This window comes from Bos grunniens, chromosome 13 (genome assembly GCF_055505025.1).
Source record: "Bos grunniens cultivar Pamir isolate PY7600 chromosome 13, Bosgru_T2T1.0, whole genome shotgun sequence".
Lineage (NCBI taxonomy): Eukaryota > Metazoa > Chordata > Mammalia > Artiodactyla > Bovidae > Bos > Bos grunniens.
In genome coordinates, this window is record NC_141177.1 from 25,506,598 (window position 1) to 25,534,339 (window position 27,742).

The 27,742-nt window shown below is 45.2% G+C and overlaps 1 protein-coding gene across 2 annotated transcripts in view; it reads left to right on the top strand.

Annotated features, from left to right (window-relative positions):
* Positions 1 to 27,272, top strand: part of RAB22A (RAB22A, member RAS oncogene family) — a 53,447-nt gene extending 26,175 nt beyond the window's left edge. The window contains exons 3-7 of one of the 2 annotated variants that reach the window (XM_086330941.1): positions 6,442 to 6,523; positions 15,112 to 15,183; positions 15,276 to 15,382; positions 15,932 to 16,041; positions 16,497 to 27,272. In XM_086330941.1, the coding sequence (XP_086187067.1) occupies positions 6,442 to 6,523; positions 15,112 to 15,183; positions 15,276 to 15,382; positions 15,932 to 16,041; positions 16,497 to 16,510 (385 nt within the window). In that variant the 3' untranslated portion in view covers positions 16,511 to 27,272. The remainder of the gene's footprint in view (positions 1 to 6,441; positions 6,524 to 15,111; positions 15,184 to 15,275; positions 15,383 to 15,931; positions 16,042 to 16,496) is intronic. The other variant, XM_086330940.1, reaches the window with a different exon arrangement.
* Positions 27,273 to 27,742: the final 470 nt, after the last annotated feature.

The following is a 27,742-nucleotide window of genomic DNA, read 5'->3' on the forward strand; positions in this document are numbered from 1 at the left end:
CCATGCCTACCCCAAGCCCCAGCGTCATCACTCTAGATCAGTCCAGCCGAATCCAAGTGCCGATGGGGAAGAGGTGGTCCTTACTGGTGTGACAGGCCAAGCCCTCTGGTTCTCAGAAATCCATAGAGATGCCTGTTGCAGTGAGAGGCTTCGGGGGCGCGGGGAGGAGGGGTTTGGTTGTCCCATCACCACCACTTGCGCTGGGCCCCGTCCAGCATCGCTGCCGCTTCCTTAGCAGGGTTCTGAGAACCCATCTCCGGCAAGATGCCTGGGAGCTGGCCTAATGGCTGAGCGGGAGCAGGTCGTGAGGATGTCCCTGGGCGTGGTCAGCCCTGCTGGTGGCACCCCACCCCACCCCCTAGAGGCCACACTCCTGGCTCAAGAGCCCCCCGAGTTGCCTCTAATCTCAGCTGTCTCTGCGCTTCAAAAGTACTTCTCATTGTGTGCTCCGGGGAGCGCTTGGCTGAGACTCCCTGAAACTGTGGACATCATGGAAGGCCAGGTGGCTTATAGCAACATAGTAGATGTTTTGTCAGAATTCTAGGGTAGCCAGCAGGGAGGTGAGGAAGATGCCCCTGTTACAGAAGAAGACCTGAACCGCAAGGTCCATACTTCCTGGCATTTAACAGATAAATTTAAAAATAGACAAATAAGCCAGGCAGACATTGTACAGGCCTTGTGGCAGACACGCTGAGGACAAAATGGGATGGTGTGTGTTGCAGGGTGAAGTTGAGATGTGAAGCCACCTGGCTTGGGTGGACCACACACATTTCTGTGACTTGGCAGTTGAGCTAAGACCTAAAGCCTGAGAAGCGTTTGGCCAGAGGGGAAAGTATTCACAGAAAAGGAACCGTCAGCGTGAAGTCAGAAGCAGGAACAATTAGAAGGATTCAAGTCTGGGGGAAGGAGACCGGCTTGATGTCTGCAGTGGCCTAGGCGGGTTGTGCTGGGCTCATGGTCAGGGCCGAGGTGATAGGTGAATAAAGACAAGCAGAATCAGAAAAGTGGGGGTTACAGCTGGTGTGAATGAAATGAGTTCATTGTCAAGTGGGAGGGTTGACTGGGGACTATGTTGCGGAGCTTGGGCTTATAACCTCTGTCTTCTCTGAGAAGGAAGAAACGAGCTGCTGGCCTGGGAACAAGGGGTGGCAGGCAGTGGCTGGGGGCTGGAAAACAGTCAGTCATAGGAGTGTGGGATTGTTGCTGGGTGGAAGAAGAGGCCTGGGGTGGGCCCAGCTGACATAGGATCGTCCCCACACCAGTCCTGGCTTGGGGACTTTTCGTCCAGCGGGACAGCCACTCCACCTGTGTGCAGAATAAGCAGGGAGAGAGGCTGTCCTGGGTGGTTGAGACAGGACAGATAAGACCCCTAAAGAATTGGCAGTTTGGCCAGTGACACTGGCAATACAAGGACAAGAGACCAATAGATGTGGAGGCATGACAAGGAGTTGTGAAGGAGTTGTGTTGAGAGCATCCACGGGAGAGAAGGGATGGGTGGTCTAAGGTCACAGACCGGAAGTTGGGTTTTATCCCATAAGATCCTTACATTCATAGTAGCTGCCACTTGTCTGAGTCATGAATCTATACTCTCAGTAAAAGGGAGATGGTTGGCAGGTAGTTTGGACCTCAGTGAATTCTGATCCCAGAAGCGAAACACTTCCTTTTAACGTTGCGTGTAACTCTCTCAGCTTTTGTCTCCGTGAAGCATATTTCTCCTCTTGCCCTCTGAGCAGCTAGTTTGGGCATGCTGGATGCTCTGGCTCCGTTTATAGGCCCGGTGCCTGTTGTACCTCTGACAGCACAGCCATAATTGATGGAGGACTGAGTTGCAAGCGCTTAGGACTAATATAGCAAAGTCTAAACTAAGACATTTCCTGGTGCTGCCTTTAATAGTAATAACAATAATAATACCTTGTTTAGAGACAGTACTTTATAATTTGCAGAGCATTTTCACTATATCATATCATTTCATCTTCACAATAACTAAGGCTTTTTGAAGGCTTCAGTTCAGTTCAGTTGCTCAGTCGTGTCTGACTCTTTGCAACCCCATGAATCGCAGCACACCAGGCCTCCCTGTCCATCACCAGCTCTCGGAGTTTACTCAAACTCATGTCCATTGAGTCAGTGATGCCATCTAGCCGTCTCATCCTCTGTCGTCCCCTTCTCCTCGTGCCCCCAATCCCTCCCAGCATCAGAGTCTTTTCCAATGAGTCAACTCTTTGCATGAGGTGGCCAGAGTATTGGAGTTTCAGCTTTAGCATCAGTCCTTCCAAAGTACACCCAGGACTGGTCTCCTTTAGAATGGACTGGTTGGATCTCTTTGCAGTCCAAGGGACTCTTGAGAGTCTTCTCCAACACCATAGTTCAAAAGCATCAATTCTTCGGTGTTCAGCTTTCTTCACAGTCCAACTCTCACATCCATACATGACTACTGGAAAAACCATAGCCTTGACTAGATGGACCTTTGTTGGCAAAGTAATGTCTCTGTTTTTTAATATGCTATCTGCTGCTGCTGCTAAGTCGCTTCAGTCGTGTCCGACTCTGTGCGACCCCATAGACAGCAGCCCACCAGGCTCCCCTGTCCCTGGGATTCTCCAGGCAAGAACACTGGAGTGGGTTACCGTTTCCTTCTCCAAATATGCTCCCTAGGTTGGTCATAACGTTCCTTCCAAGGAATAAGTGTCTTTTAATTTCATGGCAGCAGTCACCATCTGCAGTGATTTTGGTGCCCCAAAAAATAAAGTCTGACACTGTTTCCACATCTATTTCCCATGAAGTGATGGGACCAGATGCCGTGATCTTAGTTTTCTGAATGTTGAGCTTTAAGCCAACTTTTTCAGTCTCCTCTTTCACTTTCATCAAGAGACTTTTTTCTTCACTTTCTGCCATAAGGGTGGTGTCATCTGCGTATCTGAGGTTATTGATATTTCTCCTGGCAATCTTGATTCCAGCTTGTGTTTCTTCCAGCCCTGCATTTCTCATGATGTACTCTGCATATAAGTTAAATAAGCACAGTAACAATATACAGCCTTGACGTACTCCTTTTCCTATTTGGAACCAGTCTGTTGTTCCATGTCCAGTTCTAACTGTTGCTTCCTGACCTACATACAGGTTTCTCAAGAGGCAGATCAGGTGGTCTGGTATTCCCATCTCTTTCAGAATTTTCCACAATTGATTGTGATCCATGCAGTCAAGGGCTTTGGCATAGTCAATAAAGCAGAAATAGATGTTTTTCTGGAACTCTCTTGCTTTTTCCATGATCCAGCGGATGTTGGCAATTTGATCTCAGGTTCCTCTGCCTTTTCTAAATCCAACTTGAACATCTGGAAGTTCATGGTTCACGTATTGCTGTAGCCTGCCTTGGAAAATTTTGAGCATTACTTTACTAGCGTGTGAGATGAGTGCAGTTGTGCGGTAGTTTGAACATTCTTTGGCATTGCCTTTCTTTGGGATTGGAATGCAAACTGACCTTTTCCAGTCCTGTGGCCACTGCTGAGTTTTCCAAATTTGCTGGCATATTGAGTGCAGCATTTTCACAGCATCATCTTTCAGGATTTGAAATAATGTTCGTAGTGATGCTTTCTAAGGCCCACTTGACTTCACATTCCAGGATGTCTGGCTCTAGGTGAGTGATCATACCATCGTGATTATCTTGGTCGTGAAGATCTTTTTTGTACAGTTCTTCTGTGTATTCTTGCCACCTCTTCTTAATATCTTCTACTTCTGTTATGTCCATACCATTTTCTGTCCTTTATTGAGCCCATCTTTGCATAAAATGTTCCCTTGGTATCTCTAATTTTCTTGAAGAGATCTCTAGTGTTTTCCATTCTGTTGTTTTCCTCTTATTTCTTTGCATTGATCCCTGAGGAAGGCGTTCCTATCTCTCCTTGCTATTCTTTGGAACTCTGCATTCAGATGCTTATATCCTTTTCTCCTTTGCTTTTGACTTCTCTTGTTTTCACAGCTATTTGTAAGGCCTCCCCAGACAGCCATTTTGCTTTTTTGCATTTCTTTTCCATGGGGATGGTCTTGATTCTTGTCTCCTGTACAATGTCACAAGTTCATCAGGCACTCTATCTATCAGATCTAGTCCCTTACATCTATTTCTCACTTCCACTGTATAATCATAAGGGATTTGATTTAGGTCATACCTGAGTGGTCTAGTGGTTTTCCTACTTTCTTCAATTTAAGTCTGAATTTGGCAATAAGGAGTTCATGATCTGAGCCACAGTCAGCTCCCGGTTTTGTTTTTGCTGACTGTATAGAGCTTCTCCATCTTTGGCTGCAAAGAATATAATCAGTCTGATTTCAGTGTTGACCATCTAGTGATTTCCATGTATAGAGTCTTCTCTTGTGTTGTTGGAAGTGGGTGTTTGCTATGAGCAGCGCATTCTCTTGGCAAAACTCTATTAGCCTTTGCCCTGCTTCAATCTGTATTCCAAGGCCATATTTGCCTGTTACTCCAGGTGTTTCTTAACTTCCTACTTTTACATTCCAGTCCCCTATAATGAAAAGGACATCTTTTTTGCGTGTTCTAAAAGGTCTTATAGGTCTTCATAGAACCGTTCAACTTCAGCTTCTTCGCCGTTACTGGGTGGGGCATCGGCTTGGATTACTGTGATATTGAATGGTTTGCCTTGGAAATGAACAGAGATCATTCTGTCATTTTTGAGATTGCATCCAGGTACTGCATTTCAGACTCGCTTGTTGACCATGATGGCCACTCCATTTCTTCTAAGGGATTCCTGCCCATAGTAGTAGATATAATGGTCATCTGAGTTAAATTAACCATTCCAGTGCATTTTAGTTCACTGATTCCTAGAATGTCGACTTTCACTCTTGCCATGTCTTGTTTGACCACTTCCAATTTGCCTTGATTCATGGACCTCACATTCCAGGTTCCTATGCAATATTGCTCTTTACAGCATCAGACCTTGCTTCTGTTACCAGTCACATCCACAACTGGGTATTGTTTTTGCTTTGGCTCCATCCCTTCATTCTTTCTGGAGTTATTTCTCCACTGATCTCCAGTAGCATATTGGGCACCTACTGACCTGGGGAGTTTCTCTTTCAGTATCCTATCATCTTGCCTTTTCATACTGTTCATGGGGTTCTCAAGGCATGAATACTGAAGTGGTTTGCCATTCCCTTCTCCAGAGGACCACATTCTGTCAGACCTCTCCACCATGACCCACCTGTCTAGGGTGGCCCCACACAGCATGGCTTAGTTTCATTGAGTCAGACAAGGCTGTGTTCCGTGTGAAGGCTTAGATCTTCCTTAAAGTGAGAAGTCCTGGTACACGTCCTGATTTAACCATGGCAAGTGTAAAAAGTTTTTTAACTAAGGATTCTGATACTTACCTAAGCTCAGTAATGCTTCAGAAAGTCATTCTATTGATTTCAGCTTGCACTTTCTTGAAAATTATGTAACTGCTACTTGAATCTCTTCAAAGATATTTCAGATTCAGAATATGTGAAAATGTCTAGCCATTGAGTTCATTGTCCTGATTAGGATGATGAGGGTGTGATTCCAAGAGCACAGCTTGACCCTCAGCCCCATAAGGTTTATTCAGTGGGAAAGAAGACATAATCATCCCTGGGTTCTTCTGCCAGACTGGGATGCCCGGAGGAGGCTGGGAGACAAAGGACTTCCCAGCAGGGAGCTTTCTGGTGGGTTGGGAGAGTAGAAGGTAGCATTGGAGCTAGCGCTGGCCTGGGACAGGCCTCTAGAATCTTCATCCAGGAGCCTCCAGAGGGTCTAGGCACGTGTTCCACAGTTCCTCACAGGTTGTCCCAAAAGCACAAGCCCCTGGCCCTGCCTTCAGAGGCCCCTGCATGGAGCAGTCCCTCGCAGAGAGCAGGAAAACCTGTACAGGAGCATTCCTTCTCCACCCAGGACTGGGGTGGCCTAGCAGGACAACCAGTGGGGGGCCGATCTGTTACTGAAACACAGAGGTGGTGATTGGGAGTCTTTGTGCTTCTTGTTGGTATTTTAGTTTTATTAACCCTAGTCTAACACTAGCTCTTCACATGATCCTTTGGTTTAGGAATGGGCTGAGGACAAAGCCAAATGACCTACTGCTCATTACTAGTACACTCATTTCCTGGACACACAGGTTTTCACAAAAGTTTTCCCATGGTGCCATCTTTCTGAAGAACAGCTTGAGTATATTACAAGGGAGGCTAATGTCTGGATTATCAAATTATCTCATGGTTCTTTTGATGTCACACAGTTTAGGCAGCCACAAGCCAAAGAACCCTTCCATCTTAGAGCATGCAGCCAGCATCTGAGTGTCTCATTCATACTCCAAAGAGGACCACAGTCAGAATGTAGTGTGGAGCAGGAGTGTGAGAACTGTGGGGTCTAAGCAATGTTTCCAACTCGGGCTGGTGACGTGGTTTAAATACCTGTGTTCTGATCGTTTAGGTCTCTCTTTGTAGGGCATCTTTTATGACCAAGACTGTCCAGTACCAAAATGAACTACATAAATTCCTCATCTGGGACACAGCTGGACAAGAACGAGTAAGTCACCCTTTGCATCACTATGTGTTTTCCTGAGGCCCAGGTGAAAGCACCAGTGCAATGCTGGGTCCCGTCGCTTCACGTCACTCACTGCCCTTCTCTGCACCGGAGACACACACGTTCCCATTTGCGCGGCCAGCCCTTTCCTGCTCAACTGGAACCACGAAGTCCACAGATGGAGAAAGTGCCCGTGGGCACTGAGGGCATTTATATATATTTTAGTGTCTTCAAGTAAATGCTGACTAACAGGCCTGATGAAACCCCGCTCAGAGCATGGTGTGTAATTTTGGGGCTCTATCCTTGAGCAGAGATATAAAAGAATTAGTGGTAGGAAGGGAGAGTGAAGCACATCTCATTATAGCCGCCTTTTAAGAGCTAAAGAGGGAACTTTAACAGCATATAAAGTTTGAGACTTTAAGTGAAATGGATGAGCTAACACTGTGCCATGCAATAGTGCTTATTAAACGCCTGATGATAAAGTTGTCCTGGATGGCTGTCTGCCTTGGGAGGGCCTGGGCCAGAAGTGGGGCCAGGGCCATGGTACCTCGGTGCAGAAGAGGATTTGACAAAGCCCACCCAAATGGGACGGGACAGGAAAGTGGGGAAGGGTCTGGCTGCTGCTGCCGCCCCATTCTTCCCTGTGTTGAGTTCCCTGTTGAGGTGTGTCTGGCAGCTGCCCCATTATTCAGCTCCTGTTTAATTTTGTTTTCAAACAGTGTTATCAAAACAGAACATATGATGGATGCGCTGTGCTATCTTAAAGCTCTTAAAAGTATAGCGGAAGTAATCAGGAGAAATAGTCTGTCCCCACAGTCTTATCTGAGACAGCATAGATGCTTCAAATGGTGTAAAACCTGACAAGCATCATCACAGACAAATGGAGGAGGGCACAGCAAGGCGTTCCTTTTGTCCTGGTGTAGACATTGCACATTCGTACAGATTTCACATCTCAAGTTCGTTCTGTTTGGTTTCTTCTGTTCTGTGTTATTTTTTTAAACCACTGGATGTCACACCTATGTCCACTTCCTCATCGAGATGTGTCTGCTTGGTCTCCAGTCCCCATGGCTCCTGCGTTGTCTGGGCCATGTGTGCTGAGGTGGGTGGGCCTTGGCCAAGCATCACTCGCCCATCCTTCAGAAGGGCCGCCTCCCACAGAGCCTCCCTGAGTATGTCCACAGACATAGCCCTGGCATCCAGCCTATTAGCCACAAACTCATGGCTCTTCATACCAGTAATATATGTACCCTTTCAGTGAATCCCACATCTCAGTTACCCCTCCCATATATTTGATGAGACAGCAAAGCCCTCATCATAAAGCATCCTACTATAATATAGATTCCATTATGCCTTGAATCAGAGCCTGTCTTCATAGACACAGTGATGTATAACATCTCTTTTTTTTTCAGAACGTAAAAAAAGAATAACACGAGGGTTTATGCGTCTCTCTTGCTGTTGCCATGATAGCAGAATTCTGTTAAGTTTTGTAATTAGCTGGTCTGCCTGCCTCTTGTTTCCCCACCTCTAATTGATTCTGCACCAGGAGTCATTGCTCTGAGATGCAAATGTCCCTCACCCCTACCTGGAGCTCGATCACTGAGCCAGCCAAAGGCTCGCGCTGGGAATACAGATGAGGCAGCTGGGCCCAGGAGGCCTGCCCAGCAGAGCCCCGCGCCGTGGAGACTATCAGGAGAGGGACGCTGGCCGTGCACCCCCACTCCAGCTGGTCGTTGCCAAATCATAGGGTTTAAGAAGAGCTCAACATCAACAGCGAATCAGAAATGCTGTGAAAATCCTCCAGGGCGCCTCTGTGAGCCTTTCCTGCTTGTTTGTCCCAGACACAGCCTTTTGGGCCTGGATGGTGCCAGCCTCCGCCAGACTCTCCATTGTCACCTCCTCCCACCAGTTCATCCTCCAAGACCGACCAAACCTTTCAGATCTGCGGTCACCAGGCCAGTGCCTGCCTCACACCCATGTCCCGTCATTCCCTCTGCTTGGAACACCCTCCCTCCCAGCGTTAGCCTGGAGAATGCGTGTTCAGCCTTCAAAACTCTCATCCCATGTTGCTTTCAGGGGGCTTTCCCCACCACCCCTGCCTTCCTCAGTTTGCCACAGGCCCACCTCGTTCAGGTGTGAGTCTGGAGGTGCTGTCTCCCCTTTAGCTGTCCTGACAGCTGTAGCTTCTAAGTCTACTCACTTCTCCCTGTGTCCACTATCAGTGGCCTGCCACCTCTCACTCTCACCCAAGAGTTCCTCTCTTGGATTACTGGTCTCCCTGCCTTCCCTCCTCCCAGCCCCGTCACCCTGTGTCTGTTCTCCTCACAGGACCTAGGGTTCCCTTATGAAAACCTGAATCAGACTCTGTTAACCCTCCTGCTCAGCTCCTCAGGAACTGCCGGCTGCCCCTCTCCTGGGAGCCGCACCCTGTCCAGGGGTGTGCGGAGCCCTCATGGCCTGCGCCGCTTGCTCTCCAGGGCCTCCTGTCCAGCCTCCCCTCACCTTCTGAGTTCCAGCCCAGGGGCCTCCGTTCATGTCCTCAGACACACCAGAGTCGGCCTTCACACATAGCATTCCTTGCACCAGAAGACTGTCCCTTCACGCAGGGCATGGCCATCTGGCTCCTTACCAGCCTTTCCGTCCCAGGTTCAGCATCACACCCTCCTGTTTCCCCTCATCCCTCTGCACCTCAGCACCACCCCAGCTCGTTGTACATCAGTTCAGTTCAGTCGCTCAGTCGTGTCCGACTCTTTGCAACCCCATGAATCACAGCACACCAGGCCTCCCTGTCCATCACCAACCCCCGGAGTTCGCTCAGACTCATGTGCTCTATTCATTTCCCTCAGGACCCTCATTCCAAGTTGTAAGTAGCTACCTGTCCACACACCTCTCCTGACAGGCTCTCCCCACAGACGAGAAACTGAGAACCAGGCCCACGGGGTTATGGTCCCAGGGCCTAGCACAGGGCCTGACCTGGTGCTCTGGTATCAGGTAGACCAATTAGCAGGTAGACTCTTCAGTGTATTTCTTTGTATTCTGAACCATCCTTGTGATTGCCCACAACCCCCAGGTTGTACCCCGTCTCCTTGCCTGTTTATCTTCTGTTAGCTCCTTGGGGGCAGGGGCTGTCCTCACATCTATGTGCTCAACCCCTGGTGCTCAGCACTGATACCGGTGGATTTATGTCATTTAATTGCGAGCCCTACTCTGGCACAGGGAAGCAGGCCCAGATCCTCCCCCTACTTTTGTCATGTGAGCAGCGCATGCCTCAAATGAGGCATTTCTAATATCTATGTATTTGTTATTCAGTTCTCTGTAATGAGATTTATCATGGAATCAGAAGTCATCCTAAGATGTAGCCATTCATGATGAACTGACCATTCGGACATCCTTCCCATTTGACCCTCACGTCTTTACAGATGGATTATCCTTGATGGTCCAGTCACAACTGATTGCAAAGTAATTTCATTAAGTCAGTGAAAGTGATTTGGAGAATTCCACAGATGTTATACGAAGCCATTGATGGTAGGGAGCTTCTTAAATTAAGTGAAGAGAAAGCTACTGATCAAAGTGATGACATAAGTGCCTCAGAAGATAATGATGTGTGTATCAAAAGGCCTAGGGAAAACCGATGGGAGTCCTCAGATATTTTGTAAAAGTTCCCTTCCTGTGACAGGACTAGGAAGGGCAAACACGAAATGAAAAATAGATTCCATGTTGTGCCAGCATGTGGTTCACGGGAGCTTGGTGTGCTCCAGTTCACAGGGTTGCAAAGAGTCGGACGTGACTTAGTGACTGAACAAGAACAACATGATCCTATCAGAAGAATCATGGTCCATTTATCAATCAACTTTGACTCAGTGTTCATTCAAGAAACTGGCTGCAATAATAAGCCAAAGTTTTTTCTAATATCAGATAAAATAAAACTTGTTTTCATAATTTTTTTCTCAAGACAGAGCCTTTTCAGACCTTTTCATCCCTAAATGAATTAATTTAAAATGATCTTTCCCCACCAATCTTCCTTCACCAACAAGGAGTCCTCCAGAAGCATAGCGACAGACCTAGCTGTTGCGCAAACGTGTACCTCACATCCATGTCAGAAGTGCTCCGTAACTGTAGCAGCAGTATTTCAAATACTTGCCATCTGCGTGTGATCATGTAAAAAAAAAAGGTTCTTAACCGAAGTCTAATAGACACTGCATCCAGTCTTGAAGATTTATGTCCCTGAATCTTAATGTGGTTTCTCCTGACGACCATTTCTAGAGGTCAGAGTGCCAGGAAGACTTGGAGTCATTTGTTGTCACAGGAGTCACATAAGGGATATACTCAAGTTTGAAATCAGGAAAACGTGTACACATCGCTTAACATCTATGACCAGGGTCCACACTGTGGCTCTCAGGCCAGATCCAGCTTACTTCCTGTTTTTTCAGAGCACAGCTGTGTTTATTTGTTAACTTGCTGTCTGTGGCTGCTCTCTTGCTTCCATGGTAGAGTTGAGGAGTTGCGGCAGAGATCACGTGATCCACAAAGCCTAACGTGTTTACCACTGGCCTCTTCCAGAAAAAGCTGTCCATCCCCCGATTTAGGGCCTGATTGGGAGCAGAACTATGCTCACATCCTTTGAGTCTCTTTGTAAGCTGCTGCCTTCTTTTTTTATACCACAAGTACGGTATATAGAAAGAGTTTCAGTGTCAGTCATGGAGGAGTAGCTTGTAACAGGCTAACCCTCACACAGATAACAGTTATGTATAAACACTGGGCAAAGCATTAAAAAACAACTCCGAAGGTCCTTTGGAGCCGCCAGATACAGTCAGGGACTGAAAGGGGAATGACATCAAATGAGACTCACGTTTTCATGGATTTTCCCCCAGAAGGCACACCCACGACCATGCAGCACAGGGTAGCCAGAACTCAAGTGGGGGGCTGTCTTCATAGCTCACAGTATTTGAGGGCAGAGGTCAAGGTTGCTAGAGCAGCTGGGAAAAGAGGAGGCACATCCCAGAAAAGATGAATCCCACAAGGCAGGAAGCCCTGAAAATCAGCTTATAAATCCCTTTCCTGGCTTTGCTTAACCCTCAAATTGTGAAAGCACGGGAGTGACACTAAGGGCTTCAACAGAAGCCAACAGCTGGAGAGGCCATGACGGGACTGAGCAGAGGTCCTGCTGCTGCTCGTGAGAATAAGCAGGGTTTAGAATCCAGTCCTGCCTGTTACGTAAGGCTTAATCAATACCCTAGGATCCCCCAGAAACTGCCAAAGGGCCATGTCTTAGGAGTAGAGACCCACATAGACTCACCCTAACCACGTGTAAAACCATCTAAGGGTGATATGCCAGTATTCTAACACTTCAGAGAAGATAACGGAAACCAGATATTTTAAATATGTAACTACAGATGGGGAGTCTCACACAAAATGGCAACTGATAAATGAAAATGCTAAAACTGAAAACTGTAAGATCTAAAATGAAAAATCCACCAGATAAGTGACAAATTAACAAATCAGAAGAACAGAGAGTAGAAATACAGGAACATGGTACCTAGAGACAAATTCAAATGATCAAACGTATGTGTGACTGGAGACCCAGAAGTTGTTAAAAAGAAAAAAAAGCGGGGGGGGGGGGCGGACAGAAAAGATGTTTCGAGAAACAGTGGCTGAAATTTTTCCATATTTTGGTGGAATTAACTCACAAATCCAAAAGTTTAGCAGACTCACAGATACTAAGAAATCTGTGTCTAAGTCTATCATGGTCAAATTGCTAAAAATCAAAGTTAAAGAGGAAAATCTTGAAAGCAGCCAGAGATAATACCATAGGCACATGCAGCTTCCATAGTCAGTGGAGGCCAGAAGACAATGGAGCCGTTTCAAAGAGTCAGAATTACCCACTTACCAAATTATCTTTCAGATATGAATTCAAAGTCATGACATGTTTAGAAGAAGAAAAGCAGAGAGGATTTAGCAGCAGTGGTCTCAGAAAGGTTCTTAGGCTAGAGGGGATGACGCCAGATAGTATTTGAGATCCAAGGAAGAAACAAGAACCACTTGGAACAGTTAATATAAAAATCTGGGGATTTTTCTTTTTATTAAAAAAAAAATTATTGGCTATTTAATGTAAAAATTATAATATTGAATTATGTGCATTATCGTATAGATTTAAAATATTTGACAGCGGCACAGAGGACAGTGGGATAAGAAATCTTGCATGGTTCTGATCTTTCACATAAGGTGGTGCATTTTAAACTCTAAGTCAGCTATGAGAGACACACATTGTAGTTACGAGAGCAGCTACCTAAAAGAGTAATACAGGGAGGCATAACTAAAAAACCAATGGACTAATTACTACATTAAAAGTAAACAGTAAAAAACAGTTAATGCAGAAGAAGGGAGGAAGGGAAGAACAGGGTTTTATTTTGTTTTAATGTAACAAAATATAAAGCAAGTAGCAAAATGATAGTCCTAATATCAGTAAAAAACAAATATATCAGGAAGTATATTAAGTGCTAAAATTGAAACTCCAGTACTTTGGCCACCTCATGAGAAGAGTTGACTCATTGGAAAAGACTCTGATGCTGGGAGGGATTGGGGGCAAGAGGAGAAGGGGACGACAGAGGATGAGATGGCTGGATGGCATCACTGACTCGATGGGCGTGAGTCTCAGTGAACTCCGGGAGTTGGTGATGGATAGGGAGGCCTGGCGTGCTGCGATTCATGGGGTTGCAAAGAGTCGGACACGACTGAGCGACTGATCTGATCTGATCTTAGTGTAAAGGAACTAAATATTCCACTTAAAAGGCAAAGGTTTTCAGATTGGATCAAAAGTCAAAATCAAACAATATGCTGGTTATAGAAGGGATTACCTTACACAGAAACCTAGAGATCATGTGAAAATAAGAGAATGGAAGTGGATATTCTGTGCAGACCATAAGCAAGAGAAAACTAGTTTTCATATCTATAGCAGTAAATAGACTTGAAGAGAAGGGTTACCATCAAGAATAAAGAAGGGGCTTGAAAAGAATAGCATTGGGGAACTTTTCATGTTGATAAAGACATTTTCTATCTTGGGATGGGACAGGATGAATGTATATATACACATTTGTAATTTTATCAAAATTAAGACCTTTTATCAGCCTTAAAATCTTTGCACTTCTCTAAATGAATCTTACTTTACAAATTTAAATACCACACACACACAAAATCCAACAGCCTTGTAAAGGAAGTTGCTGGAATCATGCATCAAAAGTGAAAGCTAGTACCATAGCCTTTGTGCCATCTGATTGCTTCTCTGTCATCCCGGGGAGGGCAATTCAGAGTCTTTCCCACCTAATCATCTGGTTTCCTTAGTTTCTTACAAGTTTTTTTTCTCTCTAAAACTTAACATTTTATTGGAAGTTTTCCGACTTTGACCCCAGAGGCAGGGATCTTTCTCCCTGAGACTAGTAACGCTTAACCTGTATGGTATCACCAACTCGATGGACATGGGTTTGGGTAGATTCCAGGAGTTGGTGATGGACAGGGGGGCCTGGCATACTGTGGTTCATGGGCTCGCAAAGAGTCAGGTACAACTGAGCAACTGAACTGAACCTGGATGGATGTTTGAGGCTAGCACTTATTTTGACATCACCCTGCACCTAAACAGTTCTTAGGTACTCACTTCTGATAACAGTGTCCTGTGTTTTGAAGGGGAGCCACAGAACAGAGAGCAGGAGGGGAGTCCCATAGTACTTCTCACATCGCGTGTAGGGGTCAGGTTTCAAAGTCAGGGGATACAACAGAGATCAATCAAGCACAAGTCAGTGTCTTGTCTCATACACTGACCTCACATTCACTGAGCGGGAGGCTTGACCAACACACACATGCCCAGAAACCAGGGTTGACTGGGGTGGGCACATCCCATTTTCCATCTGACACCTTATCAAAACAAATGGCCCGCTAAATCAGTCTCACTATTTAGATTGTCCTTCCTTCTCTTCCCTGTTGTGTTGGGGGGAGGGGGAGAGCTGGAGGAGGATTGGTGGGAAGAAACCCTGTACACAGAGTTAAATGCATGTAAATGGAATAAGATATGTACCGCTTTGGGGAATTGCCATGTATGTGGACGATATCAAAAAAGCGAGTTACAAGCTCATCCAGGCCATGAATGTAAATGTATACTCATTTCTGTAGCACAATCAGCATTTAGATTGCAGGTTATCTTTACGACACCCAAATGCAGGCACTTCTCTGGAGAACTATTTACAGCATTATTTTTATCTCCTTGTTTGGGGAGCGAAAGTTTAAAGGACTACTGAACAAATGAATTTGGAAATTATAACATTGAGTGCAATTAGCCTTTTCAACTGAAACAATTGTTTATAGCACGTATTTAATTCCCATAAAAGTGTATTCTAAAGTACCTTCTGAGCGGCATTTCAGTGTTAGATTTGAAGTTTTTGCCTTTGGTAATTACTGGTTCATTTGCTTTAAAGCATCATGTCATCTTTCTTGGCTTAAGAGAAAGATTACCTTCTGTGTGGGAATAATGGGCTTCAAAGTCTAGTAAGAAACATATTTAACCAGTTTTCCCGATTTTGTTGTTTATTTTTCCCTCTTCTCTGCAGTTTCGTGCCTTAGCGCCAATGTACTACCGAGGCTCGGCTGCAGCTATAATTGTTTACGACATCACAAAAGAAGTAAGGCCTGACATACCATCTTCTTGAGACTATTCTGAAAACTCTGTTTAGGTCGCTTCAGTCTCCAGTTGCTTTCCTCCTTTGTGTTACAGGAGACATTTTCAACATTAAAGAATTGGGTAAAAGAGCTTCGGCAGCACGGCCCACCCAATATTGTAGTTGCCATTGCAGGAAATAAGTGTGATCTTATCGATGTAAGGTAAGTTATTAGTGCAGGCGATACCAGTGCTGATTGTGTGTTCTTCTAACAGAGCAGTATCCAGTAGAAGAACCTAGCTTCTGTTTTATCTCTGACATTGAAAACTTCCTTTTTGTTGTTTGGTTGGGGTCCTGAAGTTTCAAACTAAAATTGAGAGTTCAGACACTCGGACCTCATTAGACTATGTATCGAGACAGGTGTGTAATTTATTTAAACGTCAGTTGCAGCACACTTGAACATGATCTGAGATTGATGTAGCCTCAGCTCCCATGGCACAGGGTACTCGAATGGAGAAAGGACATTTGAAGGAAAGCACGTTGATTGGCGGTTTTTCTGGACCACTTCCATGATCCTCCAAGCAAGGGCTGTAGTGGGGGAGGGGGGAGGGGAGAAACCATGGTGATTCTCTGACCATTCCATTAGATGCATTGCTAGTGGTTCCAGGTTCCGTTCTGATCATCATAAATCTGGTTAAGTACTGGATTAGATGGGGATCACATTAAGCTCCTGACAGATAGAGTTTGTGATCTACAGTTTATTGTTTTCCAGAGAGGTCATGGAGAGAGATGCCAAGGACTACGCCGACTCCATCCATGCAGTCTTTGTAGAGACAAGTGCAAAGAACGCGATAAACATAAATGAACTCTTTATAGAAATTAGTGAGTATTTGTACCTCATGCATTTCTTTTGTGCGGAGCAACTTAGTACAGCTTTATCTGGCCAGGGGGAACTTCCTCCCTACACAGAGCAGTCTAGACTGGTGGTGTTCTCAGTGGAATGAGATTTGAGAATTGAAGAGTGACAGCGGGTTTTCATATCGGGCTGTAATTGCTGGAGAGCTGCTGCCTGATGACTGGCCCTTCTTTCTAGGAGGAGTGTTGCTCCTGAATCAGTAATGTGCAAGGCCTTGGGGTCCTGGAAGCTGTCATTGTCCTCTGTCTCTTTAAATGTGTTTCAGTTAGTCATCCAAAGTCGTCGAATGTGAATAAGATAAATAAAGGGACATGAAATGTGTGTGTAATTCCCCCATAAGAAAGTCCTCAGAAATTAATATGAGGCTCTTGCCAGTGAGAGGTTAAGACACTCTCCCCTCCCCTCCTCTTTCCCTTTCCAGAAGTGTTACAGTGATGACACTCAATGGGAGAGTCTGCTGCATACCTCTGGGACCGTCCATGGATCGTATCTGTTCATTCATTTCATTCCAATTCATCAGAATGTTCACTGAGACCTGTTCCAGACTCGGGGGAGACAGCAGCAAGCGTGACGGGGCAGCCTCTGCGGTCCACTGGGGGAGAGACAGCACACAGGGAAGCAAGACCCTTTCTGATGATGAGCAGGAATACAAAGTATATAAGATAGACTGAAAGGAAAGAGTTTGTGCAGGTGGTCAGGGAAGGCTTCTCTGAGGATGCCCTATTAGAGCCAGACCCTGACAGAGCAGATGTGCAGAGCCCTGAGGTTCATGTTAACTGAACAAGCACAAGAAGGACAGGAGAAAGCCACACTGAGATCCACCCTTTGGGGAGATCTGAAAGTAGAAGGGTGCTTGGCCAGCATGTAGAGGAAGGGCCAGCAGGGCCAGGCTGGGACGGCCCCCAGGGAAGCAGACCTAGGGGCACACCAGGACCTGGGGGCTGCAGGAAGCCCTGGTGACCCTGACAACTGGCCAGGGCAGGCCCAGCTCCAGCAAGTGGACGACAGTGGCAGGTAGGCCCCTGGCTACCTGGCTACCCCATTACTGGGGTTACTTTTGGTTTTATTTTTAATTTTTGATGTTTTTAGTTTGTTCAGAGATCTGCATTTTATGTAACATGTCACACTTTTTAAATCTGGCCACTTCCTGAAATATTTTCAGAGTACCATGCAGGCCTGCTGGGCCCATCTGCTGCCTGGAACAGCTGGTGGACACTGGTGTGTGAGCCCTAGTCCAGCCCCTTCCTTCCAGCATTAAAAAGCAATAATATTTATCGTCTTCCTAGATTGTAAATAGCAGTTACTCAGATGCATTCCTAAAAGGCAGTGTGTAAAGGTAGTCGGGAATTTTTCACAGTTTAGTTCAAGCTAAAATATCTAGGTATGTGGTATCATAATTATCACTGTTTTTATAAAGTGTTCTATAGCAGTATTAAGAATAGGAAGGTAGTGAAGCCTACCAGCAGTGAAAATCCCTATATAAAAACTAGCCTGTACATACTGATTTTAACTGTGAAGAATAAAAAAAAATATGTTCCAAAAGATTAGAAAAACTTAGAGAGATGTAAATTGAGTTTATTATTTACTGGGCATTGTAAGATCGAGTTAGCATGGGGCCTTGGTTTGCTGGCTTTTTATTGAAGTCTAATATACATGCTGCAGAGTGCTCCCATCAGAAGTATAAACCTCCAGGGGTGTTCACAGACTGAGTAGACTCCTGGATCAGCACCCATGTCAAGACCCTGAGGCCTTGACAAGAACCTCACCCCTCCCCCTCCCACAGGGAGCCCCCATCCTGATGACCAGCTCTTCTTGTTTTACCTGTTTTTAGACTTTATGCTTTTTAAAACAAACTGGATTTGCTCACGTGTGTCTGGTGTGTTTGACTCTACATCACATCTGGTAGATAGGTCCCCATGAGCACGTGACTCATTGTCATTGCCGTGGAGTGTGTGTCAGGGCGGGCCACCTCCACGGGGCAGTTACCGCCACATGGATAGGCATCTGGTGGTTGTCCCCAGTTTCGAGCTGTGACAAGTAGAACCTCTGTGAGCGTTCTGCTTCGTGTCCAGTGTGCACGACGTGTGCACGTTTTTGTTGGGGTCTATTGATACCCAGGAGATGATTTGCCGTGTCATCAGGTATGCGCACATTGAGTACAGGTTTGCTGCCCAGCAGCCTTCAGGGTGGTCACACCCATCAACGCGGACACCAGTGGGATCTGAGAACCCCAGTCACTCCATGTTGGGCCGGCAGGGTCGTGACCCGCCACTTTGACAGTGAATGAAGTCAAGCACCTTGCCGGCATTTGTTTACATTTTTATAATATTTAGATAGCCTCTTCTGTGTAGTTTTGCCTGTTTTCCTGTTGGATTTATCTGCCTTTGTCTTAATGTTTATAGTTTATTTTGGCTATGAGTCCATTGTTGATCATGTCTGTTGGAAAGCTCTGCTCTGCACCTTGACTTTCATTTTTGGATCAACTCCTTCCGTGAACTGGAGCTTTAAATCTTAATGTATCCACTTTGTCCTTGCTTTCCCTTGCAGTTAGCTCCTGCTTAAGAAATCCTTCCCTATTCCCAGGTCACAAAGGTGTTCTCTGCTTTCTTCTAAAAGTATTTCAGAGATGGCTCTGTAATACCAGCTGTGTTTTCAGCATCCATTTATTGAGAAATAAATGATGACAAGAGTCAGTAGAACTTATAAGTAAATTTGTGTTGTGGTCATAACAGTGCATGCAGGCATTTGAAAATGCTTGTAGGACTTACTAGGGGTGCTTCCTTGCCTCGTAGGCACCATGCTACGCCATGCTGCCCTCCCCCCCACCCCGCCCCCCAGTTTGCCAAACATGTGGGTGTCAGTTCGTCCCATGGTTTCAAAGTATCTCAGCACCAGGTGGTGTGTTGAATGGACACTGGAAACATAAAGCTAGAGACATGCTGCTTTCCTCCAAGAGCTTGGGGCCCCATTCAAGGGAGAGAGGAGATCGCTGCCTGAACAAGCATGTAATAATGGGCTTCTGGCTCCTGACTAATGTGAGCGTCCAAGGTGCTAGACAGAGTTAGGAACTGCTCCTGGTACTGGGAGCAGCCCTGAAGTTATCAGGGAGGGTGGGTGACTGGGTGATTTAAGGCTTCTCTCAAAATTGACACTATGCTTCACAGAGCAGTAAAGTGAAACCCATTCATTCTCATGCACTGTTGGTAGGAGAATAAAGTGGTGCAGCCTCTTCAGAGAGCAATTTGGCAGCATCTGTCAAAATTTAAATTGCACATCGTTCCTGCGTTTGTGCTGGATAGACCCTGGGAGTACAGTGTCTGTATCAGACGAACACCCATGAGTGGAACTGCGTGACCCAGCTCTTCCCAGCTGGTCCATTTGTCCTACACCAAGATAGTCTTTGCATTGTTGTTAATGACATCAGAATACTGGAAACAAGCTAACTATCTGTGAATTGGGGATCAATGGCAGGACATCCACAGACGCAGCATCACAGAGCCTGTAGATGAACTCTGCTTGGGCAGTGCCCAGGATGCATGACGTGAGAGCAGTCTGTGCTTTTGCCTGGGTTTTAAGAACAGGGACGGGTGCGTGTGTGTTCTGTGCACGTCTGCGCACACCTCTCTCTGAAAGGTGGCCTCTGCTACAAGACAGAAGGATAGGGACGTTCTGATGCAGTTTTAACATGTTAAATCTTTTTCATTTAAAAAATGTGTACTAAATGCCAGGTGATACTCTTCTTTGGACCCTGGGACCAAAAAAAAAAATGACAGGATATTAGTGGGAAAACTGATGGCAACCCAAAGTCTGGAGTTGGGTGAATAGTGATGTTCCAGTGTCAAGTTCTTCATTTTTGCCAAGTCCCACGGTCATCCCATGAAGTCCCCAAACCGGGGGAGGCTGGGTGAGGGGACCCAGCAGTGCTGCATGTTACCTTTGCAGCTCTTCTGTATGTCTCTTCTAAACGTCTTTGCAGCATGTTACCTTTGCAGCTCTTCTAAACGTCTCCCAAAGTTAGAAGTTTATTACCTTTTCTTAATTTTAGTGAGACCTGTCAAACTGCAGGTATAGAATGGTCATGTATGAGAATGAAGCCTGAGAAAGTGAATGCTCACTGCCCTCCCTCCTGTCCTCTCGGTTTAGGTCGAAGAATTCCATCCACTGACGCTAGCCCACCTTCTGGCGGAAAGGGCTTCAAACTCCGCAGACAGCCTTCGGAGCCAAAGCGGAGCTGCTGCTGACCGGGCCTCGGCCCCCCGGGCTTCCCGATGAAGTAGGTGGTCCTGACAGGTCTCGGGAGGGCTGGGCCCCGCCTCCGGGGGTCACCTGCCAGTCTTGGATCTTCTTCGGGCAACAAGGATTCACAGGAATTGACCGGTTTCGTCTCCTCTTTGGAGACTGCAGCAATAATACGTCAGTCTGTGGACTTCCGTCCTGTAAAGAATCTCTGTGTACACAGGGACTGCATTGTTGGCTCCTGATCTTGCTGAGAAGGAGTGTACAGTTGTGTGGATGGTAGGATAAGATCATTGAGTAGCTTTGTAGTCAAGATTCTATGTCACATTTGTAAAGGGAAAATTAGCACTTTCGTGGTTCTTGAGGAAAAAAAAAACAGCCTTGTGGAGACATTCCTTCCCTTGGTTTCCCGTTGCCACTGTTAGAGGGAATGGTAGCATTTAGAATGTGTGCACTTACCACCGTGGAGAGATGGCAGTTATGATCGTCTGAAGCTGACGTGGGTTGTTTCTGGGGCTGATGGAGAAGCACCCACCCCTGCCGTCTCTGACGCACTTTCCATTGGGCGCAGCAGCCCAGGACCCTGTCGCATGTGTGTCCCCAGGCACGTCACTCGCACCTTTTTAGGTAAGCTCTGATGATTGAGATGGTGGTGGTAGAGAGGCTGCCTGGAACATGTTGAATTGCAGATTCAGTTTAAACTGACTAGCCATGTTTTCCAAAAGAAGAGAGGAAGCCCAGAAAGTGGAGTAAATGCTGTCCGTTTTTTATTTAACCGAGCTGTCTTGGTGGGGGAAACAGTTATCTGCAGCTTGCTTAGCACATGTAAAGTTGTAGTCATATATTTATGAGACCACTGCTTACAGATTATAAATTATGTAAATACATTAATAAATTCTACGTTTTGTTTACCACTCCATTCACTCTTGCACCGGCCTGGCGCCCGCCCCCCGTTTCTCAGTCCGTGCACGGAAGTTCTTTGAAGCACGTTTTACGTGGTGCAGAAGCATAGAGCATGTGGCTCTGGGTTGGCAAGGGTTTCTCTGCCTTCCCTCCCACCACACCTCCCCTACAGTCCCATCTGGAAGCCACCGTGCAGACAGATGCCACTTGGAGAAGCCTGACGAGTCCCTCCTAGCCTCGGGGTACAAGACCAAGCTCCTGAGCCCATGTCATTTACCTGGTCTTGGAAATAAGCTGCTTCTAGCTTTCACAGCAGCCTCAGACCAACTGTTTGAAGAGCGCTTCTCTTGTTAACAATTCCGCGTCTCTTTCCCTTATTTTCCCCTACCTCTCTTAGTGGTTAACACTCTTTTCCCTCAGGGAGCCTAATGAGCTTTTTAATATAATCTAAAAATAAAGCACTGAAGTGAAGTTGGTGAAAATTTGTTCCTGGTCTAATCTGGCACCCTTCCAACCTGAGTATTGTAAGGGAAGGAAATTTACAAGATTAAATAGGAAATGAAACAGCTTGAATTTCAAACCAAATTGTGTTTTCAGAGCTACCCTTAAACTGAACAGTCAAAACTTTTAAAAATAATGGTTATTTCTTCATGCCCCCCACTTGATATGGTTCGATTTTAATGGGAAAATTATAACTCAGATTAAGTGAAAAACAATTCCTTTCCCCATAGTGTATATCTTGAGCATTTGGAATTGTTTATTCTCTTATTGAAATCATAGAGAAGGAATGTAGGTAGTGAACATTCTCATGTTGCTTTGTTTAAAGTGTGCATGGACGCTCTCCTCCCCTGGCATCAAGCTTTCCTCCCCAGTGTGAGATTAGCAGGATTTGGACAGCGTGCGTGATTCCAGGGCCAGGCACTTCACACTTCAGGGTCGGTAGGCTTCACTTCATATACATCCAAATGGACTGGCCATCAGGCCACTGCCCTGGTGGGTCCCTGACATTCCCCCCACTAGGCCTCTGTCTCCATGACAGCAAAATAAAAACACTCGACTTACCAAGAGGTGAGGCGTGTGTGGCCCTTATTTCAGCAAAAGATGACACGGATCTGATCTCTGACCTTCACAGTTTTTCCACCACAGCTGTCCATCAGCATGGCTGGTTTCATGGTGTCTGGGTGCACAGGGAAGGGTGGGCAGAGCGCTTCCATGCCTCTCTGGTGGGTGAGGCCTCCCCTCCAAACACCTCTCACCCGATTGTGACGTGGGCTGCACAGAGCCCAGCACGATCCATCCTTCCGCCCCCGCAGCCGCCTTCTCCTGATCCTCGTGGTCCTCTCCACATGCTCCCCACACAGTTTGGGGGCCTCTCTTGCCCTCATTTTCCTCAGTCTGTCTCAGAAATTAACGTGGCTCTGTACCTCACATGATGTCTTCTTAATACTCAGCAGTAACAACTGCACCTTGCTCTCAGAATCCATAATCCATACTCGATGAGAACAGGGGAAAGGATGTTTTCCGGTACCTTGTTTGCTTCTGAAGCACAAGGATGGATATTAACATCAGAAGCAGTGTTTTATTTTGAGCCCACTTTGGATTATTCACCTGAGTAAACAGGGATTTAATACATGTTTCATACATCCTTTATTCCTCTTATCATGAGAAAAAGCTGTGAAGGAATTGAGACACAGCCCATCTATAAAAATCTGCTTTCGGTTCTCTTATGACGCAGGGCCATCTTTAAAAACTTGGGGGACTGAAAAGAGAAAAGCTGTTCATTAGCTCTGAGTGTCTGTTGATTCCTCTCAGAGAAATGAAAATCAGGTCTTTGCTGGCGTCCAGTCCTAGGAACCAGTGATCTCCAGAACTCTCCTTTCACACAAGTGTTTTTCTGATTCTGTGATAACTCATTAATTACCATTTGGTGATTAAAAGAACATAAAGGGGGAGTATGATTAAGTGTCCTTCATCTTAAACTCCTTTTAAGAAGTTATTAGGGAGAAGTACCTACTGCAAGTCCTTCTGGTTCTAAATGAAACCTCCATCACCTGCTCTTCAGCCACAGTCAGGCCCAAGTGCTACACGTTGCAACAGAAAGGTTTGGTTCCTTTAAAATAACTCACTTCCTTGTCACCCATGTATGATATTGTGGGAAGTGCCTGCCCCCCATTATATACACACTTCCTGGGTGCCTCCTTGCATCTGAGAGGACTGGACCCTTTGTGCCAGAGGCTCCATCTCTTCAGTGGGCCGGTGTCCTTCTTGAGGCTATCAGCTTTTGTTATTTCTAAATGTGTAGAAAGGGAAAGAAAACCACATTTACTTCCAGAACTTCTCTTTATGTTTTTGTATTTATTTCTTTTCTGCTCTCAAGAAGGAACATAGGTCTGCAAGACCTTCTAAATTAAACCCTGACAGAGCAATGAAAACATCCTCAGATGACATTCCATGGCTTTCCTGGAGACGTCAGACCAGCGTATCCAAACTTTTACGGCATCACGTTAAAATGGGCAAGTTTAATTGAGACAGCAGTACGCTAATTGGCCTGTCAGCCTCGGAGCTTGAAAAGGCATTTGTTCACTGTTAAATGCATCCTTTATGGTCTGAGAGTACGTTTCAAAAGAGGTTATATAAATTCTTACAAGCATCTTTTCACTCTTTTTTTTTTTTTTTTCCAGAACACGCTGAGAACATGATTCATGGCCCCTTAGTGTATAAGAAATAACGTGTGCAGCATGTTATATATGTGACAGACGAGACCCCCCATAACGTTCAGATGTCTCTGCAAGAACCTGTATAAGCAGTGAGGAAACTTTTCCTTCTAGGGAAAAGTCACTGGAATTCCTTTCACTCTCATCTATACCAGGGACCCACTGTAGAACATCTTGGGGTAATGACAGCCCACAGATTCAGGCTGCCTTTCCTCTCTCAACTCATTAGGCTGCAAACGTTCTCCCCCATCTCCGTAATGAAAGTTAAACGACAGTGATAAGCTGGAGAGTGGAAACCTGTGAAAATCCTTCCTTATTTAAATTTGTTGTAAAGGGACCAGCAGCATGACTTGTTTGTTTGCAGGAGATCGTCTCCCTCTTTAAAGTTAGTATTTTTTAAAAGAAGAAACAGGATGTACCTTCAGGGGTCGGGCAGTGACTGTAGACCTGCTCTCACTTACACGTGGTCCATCAAAAATGTTTCAATGATTCAGAGTAATATTTAGGAGATGTGTTCTAACTCCTATGGTACTGTGATTAAAAAACAGTCCAAGCAACAGAATTATCCAGGATATAAACATGATGCTGTATGGTTTTAGCAGAGGGAAGTGGGGGTAGAATTTGGCTGACCTTGAACTAAAAGAAATGACCTCTGCCCATTTCTCTTGACAGCAAGGTTACTTGTCTCAACTTCCAGTAATAGAAATCCAGGCAATGTGATCATCCGATTTGCAAGAAACATTAGTGAAATTCTGGGGCATTTGTCCTGTTTTATGTGCAAATGAAAGTTCAAAAAAAAAATTAGGAAGGTGTTACATTTTTCAGGAGCCTCCACTTTTTCAGTCCAAGAGAATGACAAGTGAGTGACCTGTTACGATGAAGTTTCATAGACATAATGAAGAAAGGGAATAAATAGAACCAAGAATCTCCTTATTTCTCAGTTTGTCCTTCAGGATTCTCATAGCATATAAGGAAAATGATTTACCCTCCAAATCTAGAAGGACTTCCAGTGTCATAGATCAACTTTAATTTTTGGTCTGTACCATCAGAAATAACTAATGTCTGTGTTCTTTCCTCTTAGAGCATAATCAATTCTAGATAGGTTAGAATACGTGTGGCTTCCAAACAAAAGGATTCAGAAGTTTAATAAAAAGAAAAATCTGGAATCTTCCATCTTTTCCTTTTATTACCTTCAACATTTTAGGTAGATAGCAAGATTACAATTTTTCATCAATAGTAGAGTTAAAACCATGGAATCTTAACAAATTTAACCGAGTTGTTTTTTTTTTTTTAATTCATTGCCAGTTCATTTTCACATCAGTGTGGATGGTCCTGGCGTCCAGTGCCTCATCAAAATGCTTCATAATGGAAACAAATAAAATTCTGGGTAGCTTTCCATGAGCGGGAATTCAATTGCCAAGAATTCAGCTAATTAATGGAAAATCCTCAGATAGTACTGATTGCTTTTTGAAAGTGCCTTCTCTAAGTTGGCAGTTTTAAAGTGTAGACCTTAGTCATCTAGTTAATCCTGCAAAAGAAACAAAACACACTGGTTTGATGCAACTTCTTGATTTGGGAACTTCTTGTTTCCGGAAGCGAATGGTTTAATGCAATACTAAAGAAGAAATCCATCTTTAAAACAGCATTTCACTCACAGAGCCAGTAATCTTCACTCAGAATTGAAATTGTTCAGGAAGTGCCCACCTTTCAGGTCACAGAGACAAGCCCACCACCCCTTCTTCCACAAGGCAAGGCCAGAGCCCACACTGAGCACCCAGCTGCCATGGGGCAGGTCAGGGCTGCAGGCAACACTCCCCCTCCTACTTCAGAAATAGTCAGCACCCAGCAGCCCATGATTTCACATTGGAGCTTAACGCTTAATTAATTAATTTTTCATGAAATTTATACTTGAATTGTCAGTTTGACACACACACACACACACACCCCCACTGGAAAAACCTTGAAAGCAGGGCTTAAATTTGTATACCTCCGCTTACTTTGCCCATGAGGTTATTACACAGTTTAGGACACTTTTTCTTAATAATGGATTATGCGCGTAATGTCAGGTCAATCCAGCATGGGGAGAGTTACCAGCATCTGGTTGGTCAGAGCCACCGATGGGTGCCTCTGTTTTTAAACCATTTGTTGTGTCTTGTAGACAGAGTTTTATGGCCCTGGGAAAGATTTCTTTCTTTCACTCTCCTCCAGCAGCTCAGTCTCTCCATCATCCCACGTTACGAGTCACTCACACAATGGTCCATCACGCCTCTGACCTTCTTAAGAGTTGGCATCTTGACTTCCTTGTGATCGAGGCCGTGATTCTTGCCTTATTTCTCCTTCGCTTTTTGCTGCGGGCTCTCCCTTAAAGACGCAGGGCACCCACCACCACCTCAGTGTGTGCGACGTGCCCTCCTGTACTGCCTTAGTTGGTCACAGCAATGAGATTTGCCCACCTTGTCCCACGGCGGGGGGGAAAAAGCAAGAGGCAATGGCAATCAGTGATGTCGGACAACACACAGACTAATTTAGGGGCAAAAGTCCAGTATTTCCAGAGAGGAGATGGGCGGTACTGGTTTACAGTGGCAATATGACCGCGTCACACAATGTTTTCGACCGCTGGCAACAAGGCAGGTTAAGTGTCAGAACTATCACTTAGTTTGTACTAGAACATTTGTTAAATTTTGGAAAACCCTAAGCCTAAAGTCTTGAAAAGAGATATGGAGATAGACGAGCCTAGACATTTTAAAAAATTAAGCTAAGCCGATGTACCAGCAATTCTTATTTCTTCTAAGAATGTCATGCCTTTTCAAGACCTGATGCAAGGAGTAAGATATTTGTGCCTTTTTCTAATAGTGTCTATTATGGGAAAAAAAAAAAATCAAGTTGCTTACAGTTTAGACCGCCTTGTTGCACTATAAGCAGCCCAGATTCATAGCCATGGCTCCCCTGCATGATGCGTTGCTTGACTACCTGTGATGAAATATTGTAATGATGGTTTGCCAAGCTTGTATGAATGTTTGAAGACTTTATTTTTGCAGTCATAACCTTGGGCTGGACCTAAGTCTATATATAAACCACATGGTGTCTGTATTGTTTGTAGATGCTGACGAAAGAAAACTTGATCTTTTGATTTTTGTTGTAAGATTTTTCTTTTTATGTTTAGGCTGGTAGTAGATCATTTGCAAATGGTGGTTGATTTGGCATACTTCTAAACTGTATTGTTTCAGCTTGAATATTCTATACTAAACTTTTATAGAGTATAACATGCTAAGTCACTACAAAATTTGTTGTATTGTAAGGCGAGTGTAAACATTTTGTTAATAAAGTGCTATGTTTACAGATAACATATTTGCCCTTCAACTGGTTTCTCTTTGTGATAGTCTTCATCACACATTTTTCTTTTTCCTTTTTTTTTTTTTTTGACTGTGTCTTGGGACATGTGTGATTTTAGTTCCCCAGCCAGGGATCTCACCCACTATGGAAGCACAGAGTCTTAACCACTGAACCACCAGGGAAGTCCTTCAGTTCAGTTCAGTTCAGTTCAGTCGCTCAGTCGTGTCCGACTCTTTGCGACCCCATGAATTGCAGCATGCCAGGCCTCCCTGTCCATCACCAACTCCCGGAGTTCACTCAGACTCACGTCCATTGAGTCGGTGATGCCATCCAGCCATCTCATCCTCTGTCGTCCCCTTCTCCTCCTGCCCCCAATCCCTCCCAGCATCAGAGTCTTTTCCAGTGAGTCAAACTCTTTGCATAAGATGGCCAAAGTACTGGAGTTACAGCTTTTTAGCATCATTCCAGTCCTTCATCATGT